The sequence below is a fragment of the Numida meleagris genome, chromosome 1 (genome assembly GCF_002078875.1).
Source record: "Numida meleagris isolate 19003 breed g44 Domestic line chromosome 1, NumMel1.0, whole genome shotgun sequence".
NCBI classification, from domain to species: Eukaryota; Metazoa; Chordata; class Aves; order Galliformes; family Numididae; genus Numida; species Numida meleagris.
In genome coordinates, this window is record NC_034409.1 from 131267810 (window position 1) to 131287914 (window position 20105).

A 20105-nucleotide genomic window follows, 5' to 3' on the forward strand; every position below is an offset into this window, starting at 1 on the left:
ACCATTGTTCAAGCAGGTCAGAAGCAAACAGGCTGCACAGCGCTTGTCACTGAATCAGCGCGCTGTAATAGGCCCCGACTTCTGATGAAAAGGTACAAAGTCTTCAAAGTTTTAGAAAAACAAAAGTGTAATTAAAAAATGTAAAGAAACCCTGGCATGTCCCTGCAAGAAATCTGACATGTGAATCCTACCAAGTTCTGCAAATACTTTGAAAACTTAGCTAAAAGGAGACTTGTCTTGAAAATATGTTCCATGTAGTCTATGCTCACATAAATTTTATGACAAGCTGAAGAAAGGTTCCAGTACGGCATTCCAGGTCATTTCAACAAAAAATTAAACATGGTGAAGGCAACAGGCTTGCCAGAAGCTGAAGACTTAACACTTTTTCTATAAAGAGACTTCAATCTACAATTTGGGGGAATTTTTATAGAGTGAAAACACATATAATAACTATTTCTATTGAAACCTTCATTTTTTTTCCCCAAGAAGATGGGAAATAATGCAATGAATGCAATTTATTAGCAATATTTGCTAGACCAGAATTAGCCAGATTTGTGATTGCTACCTGAAAAAAAGGAAAGACAATGAATCATTTGTTCTACTTACAATCAGCAGAAGCCTCTCAAAGAAAAATTAACAGAGCTACAGCAAATCTGAATATTCAAAGTAATACAAGTATTTCATAAATCTGACAAAACATTAGGTTTCAAACAGAAGCAATCACCTTTACCCAAATCAGGGAGCTGGACAGCATTTCAACATATAAGACTTCCCATTATTTTTGATTTCACTTTTGTGTGCATGGACCACAAAGGCAATGCTGTTGACTGTAACAGGGAACAAACAGCCTATTTTCCATGTTCAAAACGAAAGCTTGCAAACATGTAATAATTTGAAGTTGGGCTGTTGTTTTTTTGGGTTTTGGTTTTATTTTTATTTTTTTTGCATTTTCACAATGACTTATTAAAAAAAAGTGATTTCTTCTTAAAGAAAACAGTGTGAAATGTACTTCCAGTATCATTCAATGATCTGTGATATTGCAGAAACAAAACTTTTGGAACAGTATGAAGGATTTTTTCTCTCTGCTTTCTCCTTCCCCCATTATCTGTCATTAATAAGTGTATTTTTTGCTTTATGTGCTTTGGCAGACTGGATATCTCTGCTTAATGAGAGAAAGCCTGCAATGACAGCAAGCAGAAACAATTCACAAAGCGTATTATTTGATACTAAACAGAGAACAAGAAGATTAATCAAGGACTCCGATATCTAGAAACATTGCTACAGTCTTCCAGGCAAAATTCAGCTTCTGTATTTACAAGGCATAACAAACTCACCAGTTTTTTAAATCTAACTCTGCCTGCCACCTTTTACAGATACGATAAAATAACTGGTGTGAAACAAAGTTATGAAGAATGGACCCCTAACTCTAGGCATGTCCTTCTGTGTTTTCAGTTGAGGGCCTACAGGAAAGCTGGGGAGGGACTTCTTATAAGGGCATGTAGCAATAGGACAAGGGGAAACAGCTTTAAACTGGAAGAGCATAGATTTAGACTAGATATCAGGAAGAAACTCTTTACGGTGAGGGTGGTGAGACACTGGAACAGGTTGCCCAGTGAGGTTGTGGATGCCCCCTCCCCAGAAGCATTCAAGGCCAGGCTGGATGGGGCTGTGAGCAACCTGGTCTAGAGGGAGGTGTCCCTGCCTATAGCAGGGGGTTGGAACTAGGTGATCTTCAAGGTCCCTTCCAACCCAAACCATTCTATGATTATGTGATTCTAAGTCTTGACAATTGCCAGTTTCTCTCTTCTACCTTTCTGACGTTTGCACTAGTGCACCAGTAAATGGTACAGCTTTCCTAATCGCCATATAATTCTTGCTATATTCACGGCAGTATAGGTTGACACTACCGTGCTCGTTGCAGCAGGATGGCGAGGACTCAGGGCAGCAGCAGTGTCACTGCTGTGCTTCCTGTTCTATTTTCAGTCCCACAGCAGCCTCACGCACTCCTAGCACTGCGCTCTCTCCCCCAGGCAGCGCTTCCTTTCCTGCCTCACCGCCCGACCCTGCGCTCAGCGCCGCTGGCGGCGACGTGCTCCCATCAGCTCTCAGCTGACTGTTTGCAGCACTAAAACCAGCTGTTGAAGCTGTAGGAGGTCTGGTACATTTTAAGCCTGCTGCACATGTAAAGAAAAAGGACTGGAGAGTAACCGTGACTGCAAACTCTTGTTTTCTCATTTTTATTGCCAGATTAATGCTAAAATACGAACATAAAGGATGAAGTAAAAACCAAATTAAACAAGATCTTTCATCTGAATAATAAAAATCTCAGGAAAGAATTACGCTTTTCATAAAAATCCCAACTCTTTTTGCATTTCAAAGGAGTTCTGTTTATCTCTCTCCACAGTGCTAGATTTCTTACATATTTACACTTACATTCTTTGCCCAGGAAGAAGGAATAAAAACAGAGATGATTGATACTCAAATAAAGCCAGCCTTGCCGAGGAACTTTTCCTTTCCAACAGCAACAAGAATAATAGGTGATCAGCTTCTCTGCTTCAGGAAAATTAAATCTGGACTCAAATTTCACCAGGGCTTCTCGGAACTTTTCAGGGTCTTCCTCCTGCTCGGCGAGCTTACTGCTTGTTTCCTCTGCAATCAGCGCCTGATTCAATAAGAAGATAACAGATGATAAATCTATGGTATTTGCATTCAAAGCAAGTCACTACAAGCTACCCATTCAAATTTTAATATCACAACTCTTCCTGAAAAAAGAAATTCAAGCTCATTTGCAATTTTCCCAAACGGATGCATTTCTGCAGTGGTTGCATCTCTCATACGTTTTGAATGCACCCAGATGAAGACTCTTGGTTGTGGTTTTTTCTGGGATTTTGTTTGTGGGGTGTTCTGTGTTTTGAAGGCTTTTTTGTGTTTTTTGTTGTCACTGTTGTTGCCATTGTTCTGTTTTGGTTTTGTTTGTTTTGATTGTTTTTCTTTTACTTTTTCAGTACATCTAGCAAAACCACCTATTTACTGTTCATGATCACTGGGCTTTGCTGCATACAGAGCAAAGATACAATAACAGTTTTGTACACTGACCAGTCCTGTTTTCCTACAAAGAAGCCATGTAGTAAGATGTCAGTAAGTTGTAACATGTTCTGAACTACTAAAAATGTGATTTCAAGAACATCCCCACGGATCTAACTAAGTGTTGAGAATTTTAACAGTGATGTTATAACAAATGAGTTAACAGAGGACAAAGTCCAACACCTGAGTTTAACATTAAGTAATGAAACCTGAAGAATTTTAAATATTCCTCATGCTAGGCAATCGGCTGCCACAGCATTATCAGCAGAGATTAATTTTGTTTGAGTCTGTCAGTGCACTTAGATATGTGTTCTGTGCCAGGAGAAGGCCTCTGCACCATGAACAGAAGCAGGCACAGCAAGTTTAAACTTTCAGCACGGTGCAGCGCACCAAAACTGCTTTTTTAAAAAAGCAGGATAAAAGCTAAGATTTACACAGTGATGCTTTGTGCCTCCTTCCCCGTTTCAGAAACCACTGAGATCACAGCAGCAGGGTTGAAATTTGCCAGAAACATTACGTTCCCACAAGTTTTCCAGACCAAAACAGTGGATATAGCAGGGAGAACATCACTTTTACCGAGCAGGAGGCTGCAGCAAGATCTCAATTACAGAGGTCCCCAGCAGACCTGCACCACTGCCAGCCATCGCCAAGCAGCCCTTGGAGCATGTGTTTCATTAGAAGCAGAGCACAGGATGCCAAGCTTTCTAAATTTTAATGCACATGCCATTATCCGTTCCTCATCACCTAATTCCCCCTGAATATGAAAATTCTACTTCCGCCCTTCTAAAAACATGCTCATTCAGGCACCCGACAGCCAGCCAGAGGTTTCACTGCAGTCACTGGCCACGACATTGACACCTTGCAAAGCCCATGGTGATTCCCATGCCAAATCCTTAAGAAGAGAGCTCAAGAGGAGCATGACAGCCTCACGGCTCCAGCTCACTGGGCAGAGGCCACCTCTGCACCAGAGGACAGCTGTCCCTGTGCACTGGAGACAACCTCACTGTCCACCTGGCAGCAGGTTCCGCCACTTAGACTGTCAGCACTTACTGGAAAACCAACAGGTCATACCTTTCTCTAACCATCACACAGAAACTGGCCAAATGCCTGGCATCCTTTTGACTGACTGTGTGACAGAAAAGATATTTTTCACCTCACATCAGAACAAGGGGAACTGGGTTTAGAAGTCACATCGTGGGTAAGGCCACCAGTGCCTGCTCAGGCAGGAGGTCTTCCTGCTCCCCTTGGAGATACAGTCAGCACTGCCAAGCCAACGGTGAGACTTGGCTAAAAGAAGACCTAGGAGTCACTGCTCTACAAGAAGCCACTACCCATACAGTCACTGTGTGAAAATACAATGGCATAAACACTTCCTTACTTCTTGCAAGTCTGCATGGAAACAAATCAGTAAGACCACAGACATGTGGAACTCAAAAGAATTGAATGGGAACAAGAAAAGCAGGCAGATTTGGTGATTAACTGCATTCAGGATGAACACTAGCTAGAACAGCAAACTCTACTAAAAAGTAGTATTTAAATAAACAAAAACAAATATGAATGACAATAACTTCCTGAATTTTTTTCTAAAAAATCAGAACTAACTGGGCAAAAGTAAGACAGTTTCCTTACTTTTACTTTCCCTTTGACAAAACTAACAATGTCTTCTTTATTGTCAAAAACAGACAAAGTATGGAGTAAGTTTTGTTCCAGCCATTCCCAGTGCTGATTTATCTCCTCGGCAGTGGCACCTAGAAAGGTAAAAAGTAATGTATTAAAATTCATCCTATAAAATAAAGTTCAAAGGAAGAAAAAGATTAAAGTAATATAATGCACTATTTCTTAAGTTCATTATGAGAAATTGAACTTTCAACCTCAAAACTCTTGGTAGCAAACAGGTCAAAAAGGTCTAATTTGTAACAGTATAGTTAGAGAAAAAAAAAAACAAAAAACTCATTGTTTTAGGGGAATAGTTTTAGTGCTTTTAGCTTTATCTTCTCAAACGTTCTCAGCCAGCAAATCCTTCGTTAAAAGTCAAAGCAGAAAACCAGCAAAACCTCTTACTGATCTGTTAGAAGACAGCTCATTTTGACACGGCATTCCATAAGCGGCCACTGCTGCATGTCCTGTTCCCAGAAGTCCCTGATTGTCCTTTCTCCCTTCGTATGCACATGCACACACACTTGCCACACATGCATGCGTACATGACATGATCCTACTTGAAAAGTGGTTTGTAATAATTAAATAACCTAAAAACGAAGGAGTTGGGTTCAACAACACCTACAGGGTCTGCAAGAGCATCTTTTCATGGTTTAGGGGAGAAAACCAGTGAATGGAAAAATCACTGAAAAACAAAGATTTTCAAATGTAATGTGTTTGCTCTAAGTCCAGAAATAATATTTCAGTAATTTCATTACCTATCTGTTTTGGTTCTTTCTGCTTGAAACTGAACTGCTGCCGCTTATCATTATGACAGGAGAGTTAGAGCAAGAGAGGTGACACAGAGGACAACTAAGGGAAAATCTGGCCACTCTAGACCTTACTGCTCAGTGGGTAAATGTTACATGTGAAAAGAGTAAAGGCAGCCAAAGCTGCTTTTTCTTACTGAAGAAAGTAGAAAAGTAGTTTGATGTAAGAGACATACCAAGCACAGAGGAATATAATTATAAAACGAATCTCAGACAGAAAACTTGTTGTCTCAACATTTTATTTATGTGTACCACAGAGATGCATCACGTTGCCTCACAACAACAACAAAAAAGACAAATGGAGCTATGAATTTTCCACCCTCCTCTGCTCTGTTTTCCATAAAGTATGCCAACTGGCAGGGAAACTTTCCAAGCTTTAACTTCCTTGACAGGAAGGTCTTGTGATGGACCTTCATAAATATCATTAATCAAGGTTAGATATCTAAAAAAAAAAATCAAGAAAGAAGAGACAATCAAATGGCCTTTTTGTAATGAAAACAAATCACATCAATTTGTAAGGACACCAGAAACATACTTCATTTACATAAAATATGATGAAAAAATATTTCATTTATATTGAAATGACTGCACAAAGAAAATACTGAGTTGGTTCTCTATGCCTGGGCAAACTAAAAGATACCAACTGTATGGGAGGGCTGCTGAGTTGCCTCTTGGAAAATAAGAGATACCTCACTTGGCTGCTCCCTGTGGTTCTCTTTTGCCCACAGGCCTTCTGAAAGCATTACGTGGATGGAGACAAGGCCTGAGGTTAGGCATTTTTTTTCCCCTGTAGTGGTATAAGATGATTAGCCATCTGGACTGAAACATCTCTGCCAGAACAGGCATGCTGGGCATGGATCAGACTTCCCAGAAGCCCTCAGAGATTTGCAAAAGTCTGTAGCACAGATATGACCCTTATGCATAAATTATAATTTCAACCTACAGCTCCTGGAACACAGGACCGCCAACATACAATTGGAAAATGTCATTTTAATTAACTGCCTAATCATATGATGGCTATCCCTAATGCAGTTACACTGGGAGACTGGAAGGAGCTGCTGGAGCTGCTTCTTGTCTTTGCTACATAGCAGGAACTTAATTTGACCTGCTGCTCCTTCCAAAGCTAGTAACAAAATCCTGTTTGCGCAGAGCAAACAGCCCAGCCAGGGCAGAACTGGGCAACCAGTGACAGCCACTTCTGCAGCCCTGGGAGAAGAAAGTCCCTTGCAGAGCTCCAGCTTTCTAAGAAAAGGGTCAGTTCATGCTGTTCCTCCATCTGCTGCTGCCAAAGCTCCCTCTCCCCGGACGCTCACTTCAGAGTTTCACAACAGAGATATTATTCAGAAACAGCTCCTGCTACCATGGTTCTTAATTTCTGTGCAGCTCTCACAGCAGCGTACATGTCGTGCCCTTATGGCATACAAAATAGAACCCTCTGCCTTCCACTTCATCACTGCAAATCTCATTTTCTCAGTGCTGAGTATTAGTTTAAGAAAGCAAAAGAGAATTTCAGAAAACAGAAATCAAATAAGTTTATCCCAGAAGAATTCTTAACTGTTCCAACCAGACAAGCTTTTGATTTGTAGTTCCTTTAATATTAAAAAAAAAAAAAAAAAACCTTTGGGCAATAAGAGTATGGATAAGGCAAGGATCGACCTCAGGAAGGAAGACTACATATATTCAAATGATCAAGAAACCCCTGACAGCAACACTGAGCTTATTCTTCCAATGAAAGCCAACTGGCTTCATCAGAGGGCTTAACAGCAAGAAGATCTTAAATTTCTCCATGAGACAGCCTTATTTAGAAAAAAAAGGGGTAGAGGGTAAGCAGAGAGTGGGAGAGGCAAGTTGTAGAAATACAAAGCATAGAGCAATTGCAGAAACAAGAAAATCACAACAAAACAGGACACAGACTTTACACAAGCTTCTTCACAGACATCTGTCAGTATCAGCATCAAAGGGAAATGCAGAGGGACTATCTCTGCTGCAACCATGGAAGAAACACAGAATGACCATGTACGGGAGCAGGGTGTGAATACACAGATTGCCTCCTTCATTTGAAGGACTGCAATATCAAAAATTATCAACAACGTGTCAACATCTACCATGGGTAACTATTTCATGGCTCGATCCATGTAAGAAACAAAAGCAAAACACGCTGTCAATTTCAATGCTAAGATTTCAGAGAGTGGAGAAGGGATGAGAACTGCCCTGAAGACTGGTTAAGCAAGGAGAAGATGAGTTCAAATGTTGGCTTTTAACATGCCCAGGTAAGACTGCTGCAATTCATATCCATATCGATTTCCTGAAGATGGGTTTGACTTTCAAAAGTTGCAGAAACACTGTAAAATGGATTAGTGCACAACAGACCCGGCTATAAGACATTCTCCCCGACAACTCTATTTATTACCTACCTCACGCAGCTTTTTCTAAGTGTTCAAGTTATATTTCATTATAATGAAGTGTTGTAAGACATTTCACAGGCAGCAAGCAAAAGACAAGACAGATGAAAGCCAAGACTAAACAGTTTCTTGCTGTAAGCAACTATGACTACCATACAAAAAGATATGCATATGAATAGAACCACAACACTTTGCAAGAGACAAAAAAAAAATAATGGAAAACACCCTCACCTAAGCAAGCTTACTATTAAAACATATTCCTAGGTAACGCTTTTTCATAATCAATACCTGGGATTCTAACTAAAGGTTAATTAGACTGTTATATGAGCTGTAGCCAAGAGCTTCACACCTGCACATGACCAGCTGGGGTTACCTTGAGTTTCTTGGACATGCAGATGCTGAGCATGCTCAGAATTTTTTTTGTATGTGACTCACCAATAGCTATGGCCCAGTAAACTTCTGATCCGTTCAATAACTCACCACATGCAATGGCAGAGTAAACCTGTGAGCCTGGGACTTGCAGTAAGATTCTGAAGGGAGCGACACGCGCGTTGGAATCCAGCACGGCATCCAGGGCACCCACCAAGCGGCCTGCAGCCATGCAAAGGGAAAAGTGGGAGAAAAGAGCATTAGCACCAACCTTCACTGCCACCAGTTCTGAAGCCCGCAAGACTTTCCACATCTAAAATCAGAAAATTAAAACATGGATCATGATGATAACAGTTCTGTCCACATTTTAATCTGAAACTCACAGTTACTCAAAATGCAAGATGCAAACCAGATTAGACGATCAAACACGTAAGAAGTATTTTGCGCTTCTGGTTCTGCCTCATGTATATGTATACCATCACAGAACTACGGTGAAGACCCGAGGGAACCCAAAGAAGTTACTGTTCCAGCCCTCGTTCTCAAGGTGGATAAAGGCACCTGTGCCATAAATAGTATTTGTCTAACCTGTTCTTCAAAACCTCCCACAACCAAGATGCAACCACCTCCCCAGCAGACCTCTACCAACAGTATCAGGATGTATTCTTACAGCAAAAACAAACAAGCCAACCACAGCAAACTTAAACCATCCTGCTGGAAATGAATCCTGCTCCCCGGAACACAAAGAGTAATCGGCCAAAGTTTTTGATGTTAATACTCAACAAAAAACATCAACATAATTTGCCACTATTTCACAATTTCTCTTGTTCCAAATGAACCCCAGTTGACTCATCTCCTCCTTACAGGTCATATTTTCCAAACATTTCATTTGTCTAGAGCTAATCTTTAAGTGTAACATTCAAAACCAAACACAATGTTTGCTAATAGTAAGGTCTCAGCTGTATGAAGAGTGGAAAACCACCTCCTGTATTTTGCATACCCACAACTGTACCCAAATAGGCTTGCAGCAGTATCCCATTCTGAATTAGCACTTGACCTAAATACAATGCAATGCTACATTTTCCCTTTACACCTTTAACTTTTCCAACCAAAACTCTGTACTTACAGTTGTATTTTTGCTCTTTCACCATTAATCCAAAACAAAATGAATTGTTCTCAGTCTCCAAAAGTTTTGCCAGCCCTTTATAACTGCGTTCACCAGTCCATCATGTAAGCGATTAATGGAAACAATAAAATGAGATCTCCAAAGTCCTCCTCTGAAATGCCTCCTCACCACAGAAAATTAATTTGAGTACAGCACAACAAAACAGCAGTGCAGCACCTTTCTTGTCTACGAGGTGTAAGAATCCCACGTGGAACAGTGTCAAAAACCTTCCATAGCAAAAATAATTACACCAACTACTTCCTTCTTGTGTTCACACACACCGGTCATACTATCAAAACTAAGCAGAAGCTGGACACTAGTATGTTTTAAAACTACACTGTGAGAGACTATTCAGCTTCTCAGCTAAATACACATCAAGATATAACGGCCATCTGTTTAAAATGGAGACCTGAATTTGAAGACTATTATATATTATACCAGAAAATGCTAAATGCCCTCCCCCCAAAAAATCATCCAAGTATAAAAGGTAGCAACGTATCCACGCTCACAGAAAACACAGCATCAGCTTCAATGTGCAGTCTTAAAAATAGCTGGATGAAAGCCAGTAAGACAGCATCAAACGATGCAGAGAACAATACTACAGTTTAACTTCCAAACTTCAAAAGACTCGAGACACTGCATGAAAGAAAAAGAAGAAACTTATGAAGTGCTGTGCATGATTTCCCCTGATGATAGATCTAGGAGAGGAATTTCTTTTTAATCTCACTGAATTAACTGAAAAAGTAACTGAAAAAGTCAACTAACAGTGCTACGAAAGTCCCCAAAGAACACTTAATGAACATCTGATTGGTGAAGTAATTGTTGAAACTATGAAAAAAAAGCATGGAAGTACAGAAGGAACTGCAAAATTTTACTTCTCAGTCTGTTCAAAATTAATTCCTTTTTCTGTTCCTGTGAAACTGATGAGAAAAAACAATCCCTCTTCTCATTACTTACTTCTGCTTACAATTTCCATCTTGCTTATCAACTATTACAGAAAAAAATTTCCTCCTTTAACTGAGAACCATGCAAATTAAAAATCTTGCTCCTGTCTCTGCTGTCTCAGCTACCATCTCTTACCAACACCCCTCTACCTGGAGGGCTTTGTTGGGGAATAGTAAAACAGAGCGCTGCTCAAGTAGGCCAAGCAAGCTGGTACCAGGCTGTATAAGGGCCAAAACGTATAAAGGAGAGACTGACAGAGGCTGAGGGTCAGTGGGATCATAGAATCATAGAATCACCAAGGTTGGCGAAGACCTACAAGAACATCCAGTCCAACCGTCCACCTATCACCAATAGTTCTCAGTAGACCATGTTCGTCAACACGTCTAAACGTTCCTTGAACACCTCCATGGTCAGTGACTCCACCACCTCCCTGGGCAGCCCATTCCAGCACCTCAACACTCTTTCAGAAAAGCAGTATTTCCTAACGTCCAGCCTGAATCTCCCCTAGCACAACTTGAGGCGATTCCCTCTAGTCCTAGATCCAGTTCCTAGGATGGAACTTTTAAGGATGCATTTTCTAGGGTGTAAAAAGGACACAACACTCACATCCAACGTGGATATGGCAATCTAGTGGAAATTACTCAATCAGCATGTCTCTGATGCACATGCTGATGCTAGGATGAAGCAGGCAACTTCTTTATCACAGGCAACAGGGAAATCAGTTATATTTTTAGGGCAGTCTAAAATTAGAAGGATTCAGAAGCAGAGGAAAAGAGACAACTGCTACACGAGCTTCCTTACCGAAATTCCTTGTTGGTGCTATTTTGTTGGGTTTTTTTTTACTCTCTAGGGGACAAGACTTGTGGAAGAAACTTAAACTTGAAAGTACTTTGCCCTCAACAAACCGCTCCACCAAGTCCTCGTCAACATTTTGACCTCCCAAGATGCAGAACTACTTCGGGGAAAGCAATTAATGTTGCACTGACTGCACATACAGATTTGAAGGGTCAGCTATAGAGCACCAAGAGAACATCTCAGGCTCTTCACAAGGCTCTTCATGCATAAAGAACATTGCCATGCTAAAATTCAGACACAAATCTCAGGTTTAATGTATGCTTCTGACAGATAGGAGAAGAGGACAGAAGTGGAAAAAGAAACATCTCCACTGAAATTATATGCTTCACCTCAATAAATCTGATCCCTTCCGCAGAAAGTCAGACAGAGGGAACTTCTGCCTATATTTTTTAAGAAGCAAACCTATACGTCAAAATTCCCTACAAATCCCACACCTTACACTGTAGCTTTCATTTCACCCCTACGTTTGAAACATCTACCTTTGTGCTTATTTTACTGCCTCGATACTGGAAATTAGAATACCTTGAAGTAAGGCAAGAGTGTTTTACTTCTAATTGCAAATCAATTTTATATGTGTATTACAGATACAATGCCACAAAAACACTCAGGTATAAAAAATAGCAAAGAACATGGGGATCCTTTTCCTATTCTGCAACAGATAGGTAGTGTCTCTCTTCTACAGAGGTCAATCTATAACTAAATGGAATGCAAACAGGATATTGTGAATCGGACAAACAGATTTTGCTATCTAAATAAATTTCAACTGCATGATGTGGAACAAACCCGTTGACAATATCTTCAAAGAAAAAAAAGCTAACAAAGGGTATTTTATAACCAATTAGTTCTCAAATGTACAATCAAAAGTGCATTTAATCTTTAAAAATAAGTTTCCTTATACTCCCACAAAAAGATAAAAAGTTGCATTACAAATTATCCTGTGTCATGCCTGTAACCTATAATCTAGACAAAGAAACGTGTACAGTAAGTTAATCTAACACCAATTTCTACTAAACTTATCATATCTTTCAAACTAAAAAATGCAGGCTTCTTTCCTGAAACAGTGCTAATTATCCACACGGTATTTTAAAAATTCATAGAATCACAGAATAGTTTGGGTTGGAAGGGATCTCAAAGCCCACCCAGCCCCAACCACTGCCGTGGGCAGGGCTGCCCCCCACCAGCTCAGGCTGCCCAGGGCCCCATCCAACCTGGCCCTGAGCACCTCCAGGGATGGGGCATCACAGCTTCTCTGGGCAGCCTGAGCCAGCGCCTCACCAACATCAAAAATTCTTTTAAACTTCTGAGAAACCAGATAGCGGGTGATCAGAGCTGAACTCCAATTAAAAACTGGAAGTAGTTTATGAAAAAGTAGCTATTACTTTCATCTTTTAGGACAACGCTCAAGAGACAACCCAAGACACTACTAATTTTTGTATGCTGCTCTGCTAGGTATAAAGATTCTCTCCATAGAACAATGAGATCATTTCTGCTTACCTCCATCATAGTTTAAAAGGCCCAAAGGGTATAACAAAAGGCCTTCATTGAGCTGGAAACCAGAACAACTGGACAGGTATGCAATAAGGCATGTTTTAAGGATCTCTGCCAAACTGAGCCCTCCAGAGAATACAGGGAGAGGAACACCACAGCATCTGGACCCACATCTGCCTGCAGAGATGCTCAGTAGGAAGCCCCTGGAGACTGCAGTGACTAATGCAGGACCGTTCAGAAGAGTGACTGGTGGCTATGCCTACCTATATTATGTCAAAGCCCTGTTTTAAGTACTTACAGTCTTTACTGAATCAGGCTGCATTATCTTTGTTAGATACAACCACCGATGTTGGATTCAAGGATTTACATACAGAGTGACGAGCTCTCTCTCCAGTACAAAGGCATACAGCATGATGCATGTCTCTGAATGTTCAGAGCTGCCTTTTACTGCTGCTTGCTATTTCTGTTCCCCAACGGATATAGAGGCAGCATGAAAAAAAAGGCCGGGAAGCAAAAGCAGCGGCTTGACAAAACACTAAACCAAAAGGACAACGCTCTTACTGGAAAGTGGAAGTAGCCAACGATGCAGGTTGGTTTCAGGCAAACATTGATTTGCAAGGAGAGTTAGCAGCTAGAAGCTCAGCTGCTCAGGCATGAGAATTTGGAGGAAAAAAAAGAGCAAATCAAACAATTTGGATTTTCATAAAAATAAAGTAGGGGCTGCACTACAGCAGGCACGCTCACTGGCTGGACAAGCAGGCCACCAGTGCACAGAGATTCAGAAGGAAACCAGGAGTCCCCATGTCCATCTGTCCACTCCAGCTCTAGCAGAAGGGTGGTCTTCTTGCCCAGGGCAAGATGAAGAGCTGAGGCACCCCGAGAACTACTACAGCACATCTTCATCCTCATGTCCTGCACCTTGGCCAGGGCAGCAATCCATCCCCTAAAGAACAGACACAGGGCAGGACACTGGGAATGGAGCTACTGCTCACCAGCAGTGGCTCACAGCAAAACATCTGGGGTCTTCCTTACATCTTTCTTAACATCTTAACAGGATTTTTCTAAAAGTTTGAAGCACAGGTGTTCAGCAGGTTGCTGCTTTCACTTAGACCTTTCTAAAATCTATGTTTTTGTTAGGTAAGAGCTGACAGCTGTGAAGGCTACTAACAGCATCTTAAGGTCTTAGCTTAACACCAGACATTGTCTTCGTTGAATCCTGCTGAATTATGTAAATAGGTTTTAACACAAAGCACCTAGGAGACAGTCTCTCCAAACAGGATTCTTTTCGCCCTCCATAAAAGTTAGAGAACTTATTTGGGTAAGCATGCAAGGAAAAAGGGCGAAGGAGGACTCCTCCAAGTGCTGCAGAAAGATAGTGCTTCCCTTGCAGCAATAAAGTCTCAAAGATTACCTCGGACATTAGATTTCAGCATAAGGGCCTAATGCTCCAAACATTTATTAATCCAGGGAAACATAAGCACTCAAGTCCTTCAATTACTTCCAACTTGTGCTTTTCCATATCAAACACTGCAACTCAGTAAGTTTTCTTCTTCTTCTTTTTATTTATTTGTTTGTTTTTGAACCTGGCACATAGAAACACGGGTTTTAACTGCTGCTCCCCAGCCGGAGCGCAGGGCAATAGTAGAGCTTGCCCTGGCTTCCGTGCCAGGTGATGCAGGCTGCACTCACAGCACACCCGGCCTGTTCTCGCAGCCCCAAAGGCCTCAGAGCCAAAGGCCTTGCCTCTTGCATTGCAGAAAGTACACATGAAAACAGTTTTCTGCCTGAAAACTGCCAGGAAGGGGGATACACAAGCTTGCAGCCCCATAAATTACTCAACACAGGCCGCTGCTCTGGACACTGTGATAAAAAACCATCCCTTGCATTTTTGACGGGTGCTGTAAATAATGCTGAAGCGAACAAGGCAGCATTACTTGCACTCTGCCACTAGGCATTCTCAATTTCTTTCCCATCGTCTTCTAGTCTGTTTGGCCTCCACAACTGAAAAATAAAGAGTTATTGTGGCTGTTGACTGGTTTACAGGGTTGCCTAGACTGGTGGTCTGAGTAGACACAACGTGGAGCCCTTTCTCCACACACAGGTGCATTCTCACCTTTTGTACAAGGAGGATGAAATACAGACTCAAAAAGCAAACAGGGAGCCAAGAGCAGCACATGGAGTCCAGCTGTGCGCAGGGTTAAGTAAAATTTTGATGAGAGTTCAAGCTTTTGGTAAACTATTTGCATTTCCTCTCCTCCTTGTGCAAGGTTTCTGAGAGCTCTTCCTCACAAAAACAGAGCCATTAACACAGACACTGGGCACTACCAAGTATCCTTTACCAACGTTGTTTTCAGGTCATCTTCCTCTCTTCCACCTGTTGCATAAGATTTTTTTTGTAGTTAGAGTTCAAATTAAACCTTTATCTATTCAGTAACTTCCATTGGTATCATAGACATACATTAATATGAGAAGGCAACTTTTCCCGATTCTGGTAGGCAAGCGGTTTTGAGGTCTGTATCAGGACTCATCTTCTAATATACTGCTTATTTTGCCTTTACACCTTTCAGATGGTTAAAAAAATAATAATAATGGAAGGATATGCATTTGTTTACTCAAAATCGAAGTCTCAACTGCATTTTTGACCCTCTCCTTCTAAAGTGTAATAAACAGGGGCAATCAATACAGGATTACTGTCTTAGTCACAGGAACCTTCAACTTCTGTGGTCTCCCTGTCTTTCTCTGAAATAGACTGTATTACAAGATTATTTATCCTGACCTTGGGAGAGAAATAGGGCTAATAAAAGCTGTGGAGACGATGTAAGATGACTGCAGTACTATTTGGATTGGCAAGTACAAAAGAGCAGCAAAACACCTTTTGCTTTTCAATTACCCAAAAAAAGGACACAGAATTTATCAATACTCACTCTGCTCTATGCATTAAAATTTTAGAATCCAGTCAAGAGGAAAACAAGGGACAGAGTTCTTCACATGTATCTAATCAGATCTCTACTCACGACTAGGAGTTGCTCTACAGACCAGTTTGAAAGCCATCACTCTGCAAGAACTTTATTTAAAAGAAAAAATAAAATCCTAAGATGGGGAGTTTAACTCAACCACTGGCAATAGCTCAAGATGCCTATCACATTTATTTTTACTGAAGAAATAATAAGTTTCAGATTCATATACAGAAAATATTTCTTTTTGCCAGTGTATTATTTGATATCTAAGATTGTGAACTATAAAGTTTTATATGAGCTCCAGGAAAAATTGATCTCTCTTTAAAACGTTCGTCCTCTGAGAATTACAAAAGATTTAAGACCACATCCACCTTGGAAAGTGCCCTGAGATGAGAAAGAGTTGGATACTAGAAGAATATTAAGGGGAAATATCATAACAAAATTAAAAACATGAACAAAACAGGAACAGAACGTAATCTTTTACTTATCTATTTCAGGGAAGAAGTTGAAGAAGCAAGGTGTCTCAAAAAGTAAGGACTTTTTGAGAAGAAAGCTGCTTGAAACAGTTTACAGACTTCAGAGTTGATTTTAAAGTTTTACTTAACATTATAAAAAGTAAAATTCACAAGTACTTAGAAGACTCCAGTGGTATTTATATACTAAAAGCATGCAGTGTGAAGTACTGTGTAAACAAACTGCAAAATTAGCTGCTTGGAAAGAGTGAAAAGCTACTCTTAATCCAGTGCCCAGGACAAAAACATTCCCAACAAGTCTCAGAACACGCAGCTTTGCTGTCAAAATTCACAAAATTTATCTAATCAAACAGGAAAGTATTCAAGCTTTCAGCGTTCCCTAATAAAACTAAAAGTAGTGATGAACTTACAGGCTAAACTGTCTTGCACTATTCTACCACAAAGTATTTGAAAGTGATTTTGCCTACCAATAGCATCTCAAGCTTATCATTAATACATAATCTTGGAGCCAAAAACCTCAGCCAGTACCAGATCCAACTAATTTTGACCTATTAATTGTGGCTATATGACAAGTCCTTTTGCCACTAACAAAGAAGGTGGCCAATAATGGCCAAAAAACAATAACCAACACAAAATAATGTGGTCATTCTCTTTATATTAAAAAAAAACTGACTTAAAATTCGGTTAAATATCAGTTGTTAATTAAAAATAAATTAATTCAGTTTCTACAAAGTATTTCTAAACATTACTGATTTCCCTCCTGAGTCTCTAATCCAGTCAAGGTCTCAAGTAGAGATCCAGACTAACTGGCAAGTTAAACATTGACTCAAAAAGCACAGGAAGACAGAATTGTTCTGATCAGGTCATGAACAGTTAAACACTGTCTCCATCATTTTTTGTACCTACTGTTTGCAAATCCAGTGTATGTTCAATAATTGCCCTAGAACATGAATCAAATTACAGTAGCAAATACAGTCCCTCTCTTACCAACATCTGCTCAGAGTCCAACCGAAACATGCTGCCCAAAGAAAGTAAGGCACATACGGAAGGAAAGCACTTTCCTTTGATATATGCTCTCTACTCCATCCTTGAGGAATTAAATCCACATAAAGTACACCCTGCAGCTGTGCTAATTTACTCTTACATAATGGATAAAATGCCCCGTTAAGTAGAGAGAAGCGTCCTAGAAGACAAAAAAAAAAAAAAAAGCAAGTATGAGAACGGGGCAATAAAACAGATGTTCTCTCACAGATTCAGGGAAAACACCACGTTGCAGGAGCAACCATAAAGGCAGCTCAGCTGTTGCACGATCCTGCCACCACTGCTCCACTCTGCTCACAGCTAATTATGCCGGGTGGTCCACTGCACCATCTGCACACTCTGCTTACAAAATCTAGCCTCCTTGGTTTTGTTGGTTGTTTTTTTTTTTTTTTTCCCTGTTGATCCCAGATGGACTCTAACATAGCCTGAGCATGTGCAGCCTCAGTGCAGGAGCTGAGAGACTTTGTTTGGGCAGTCACCTGTTTTCATGAAACACACAGGGCCTTCACCTCTTTCCAACTTCTATCCTTCTGTCAAATTTAGCTCCCATCGGCCATGGCTCAAGCTACTGAAGGGAAAAGAAAACAGACACGGACAACATTCCCACTTAAGCCTTGTTTCACCAGCAAAACAAACTAATTCTTCTAACTTGGGTCTGACAAGCTGTAGAGCCATTATCGTGAAATACAGTAACACTTTGCTGACCTTGGTATCTGTCAGTTTGGAATATGCAGGTACCAATAACGTGTCCATAAAACAAGAATTGTGATGCAGGTTTTGCACCAATAGGAAACAGACATACCAGCCAACCCAAACTGTTTCTCCACACAGATCTCCATTTTGACTGCAACCAAGTAAAATTTGGGGAAAAAAAAAAAACTAAGCTGTCTACCTCCAGCTATCTTTAATGCTCTCCTGCACTTGTTACGGAACTCTAAATTCTAATCCCTTTTAAACACAGATACATTTCAAAACTGTTTAGGAGAGTCAGAATTTACAGTACCCTTAGAAAATGTTTTCTAAGACAAGAGTGGCTCAGCTTTGCCAGACATAAGGCTTGTGCAAGCCCGTGTGCCCTAGGTTCAGCAAAGTGATTCACCTGAAACATAACCAGATAGAGAAGCATTCTGTTTTCTTTTAAGCTGGCAAATCTCTGCCCCGGAAAGCTCGGGCACGAGGAGCAGTATTTGTGGCTCCAAACCTCATGATTGCGCTGGACTTGAATCAAGCAGCTGTAAAAGGTTATTTTTAACTCTGAAAATTAATCCACGCCGCCCTTATGGTCACAAAAGAGCGGCCTGCAGCTTCCTCACGGGGGGCAGACGTTCGTCTCACTGAGAGAGAAAGCCACTGAGTTATCAGTGCTTGCGTTTCGCTTACCAGCGCTTGTACTTCAACCTGATCTAGCGCCTGTTCGGTGGGGGGCAGCCCTGCCCACGGCAGGGGCTGGAACTGGATGGGCTTTGAGGTCCCTTCCAACCCAATCCATTCTGCGATTCCGTGATGGCTAACGCAATGGCAGCACAGGATCTGCCCAGCCAACACCAGGTTGGGGGCTTCGTTATGAAGCCGCCGCGAGGACAAACTTCGGGAGGAAAACACGCACAAAGCAGCACTACCTACTGGCAAGGGTCGACAGTTCCAGAGCAGAAGGTTCCGATAACGCAGACCTGATAACGCAGACTTGGAAAACTGTGAGAACACCTGACCATTCTCCCAAATACACCAACCACCATTTCAAATGTCTGTGTTTAAAAAGTAGAGAACAGCCGCATCTGCTTTTAAGCCCTCCTGCCGGGAGGGCACAGCTTCTCCCCGGCGTTTCGGAGCGCCGGTCTCGGCATGCGCGCCGCCGCTCGGCTCTTCGCGCCCACTTCGCCCGAGCTCCGCGCACCGCCACCGCGCTCCCACCCGCGGCCGCACGCCGCACCGGCTCCGCTTCCTCGCACGGACCCCGCCGGCCGCCCGCCCGCCCTCGCTCCCCGCCGCGAAGCACGGCCCCGCTCCGGAGAGGGGGGAAAGCGAAAAGAAAGTGCTGCGCCGAGCTGCACCCCAAGCCGCCGGCAGGCAGCTCCCGGCCACGGGATGCCGGGGAAGCCGTCCCCGGCCCGAGGTTCCCCCCGCGCCGCCCGAACAAAGCGGCCGCCCCGCCTGCCCGCAGCCCGGCTCCCCGCGCTCCGCCGCCAGCGGGCCCCGCCGAGCCCCGCGCCCAGGTACCGGTGAAGCGCCCGCCGCCGTCGCCGTGCCCCCGCCGCCGCTGCAGGACGAAGTAGCCGCTGCTCTTCTGGGTGACCCAGAGCTTGAGGGCGTTCTTCAGTAGCACCTCCTCGGGCTTCAGCCACATCTCGCCCTGCCCGCCGCCCCCCGCGGTCCCCCGCCGCCCGCTCACATCGCCTCCCTCCGAGCGGGCCCGGCCGCCGGGAGGGGCGGGGGGCGGAGCGCGGGCGGGGGCCGGCCTCCCGCGGCCGCGGGTTAAATGCGGGGCGGGAGCCCCGTCCCCTCTTCGGGTTTGGGTCTTGGGTGAGGAGCCTGGGGGCGCTGCTGCGGGAGCTCCGATTTTCCCAACTGTGCGGGCACGGCCAGTGGGAACCGCTTCCTGGGATCCGGGAGTGGCCGTGCGGGCGTCCAGCTGCCCGCGGAACATTCACAGGCAAACTGCAGTTGGCTGCCACCTAGTAAACACTGTGCGGTCTGCGCACCTTGCCGTCCCGGTGTAATGCGGTGCTTCCATCTCCATATCGAGTCCACATCTCGACTGCCGTGTTCACCTCCGGGCCCCTCGCTACAGGAAAGACATCCATGCCCTGGAGCGTGTCCAGAGAAGGGCAACGATGCTGTGAGGGGTCTGGAGCACAGGCCTTATG

The 20105-nt window shown here is 42.7% G+C and overlaps 1 protein-coding gene across 3 annotated transcripts in view; it reads right to left on the reverse strand.

Annotated features, from left to right (window-relative positions):
* Window positions 1-19633, reverse strand: part of TBC1D8 (TBC1 domain family member 8) — a 51279-nt gene extending 31646 nt beyond the window's left edge. The window contains exons 1-4 of one of the 3 annotated variants that reach the window (XM_021413399.1): window positions 19459-19630; window positions 8432-8542; window positions 4714-4832; window positions 2434-2662 (exon numbers count right to left, since the gene is read on the reverse strand). In XM_021413399.1, coding sequence (XP_021269074.1) covers window positions 2434-2662; window positions 4714-4832; window positions 8432-8542; window positions 19459-19585 — 586 coding nt within the window. In that variant the 5' untranslated portion in view covers window positions 19586-19630. Of the gene's footprint in view, window positions 1-2433; window positions 2663-4713; window positions 4833-8431; window positions 8543-9443; window positions 10073-19458 lie in introns of those variants that run through there. The other 2 variants (XM_021413407.1, XM_021413416.1) reach the window with 2 other exon arrangements.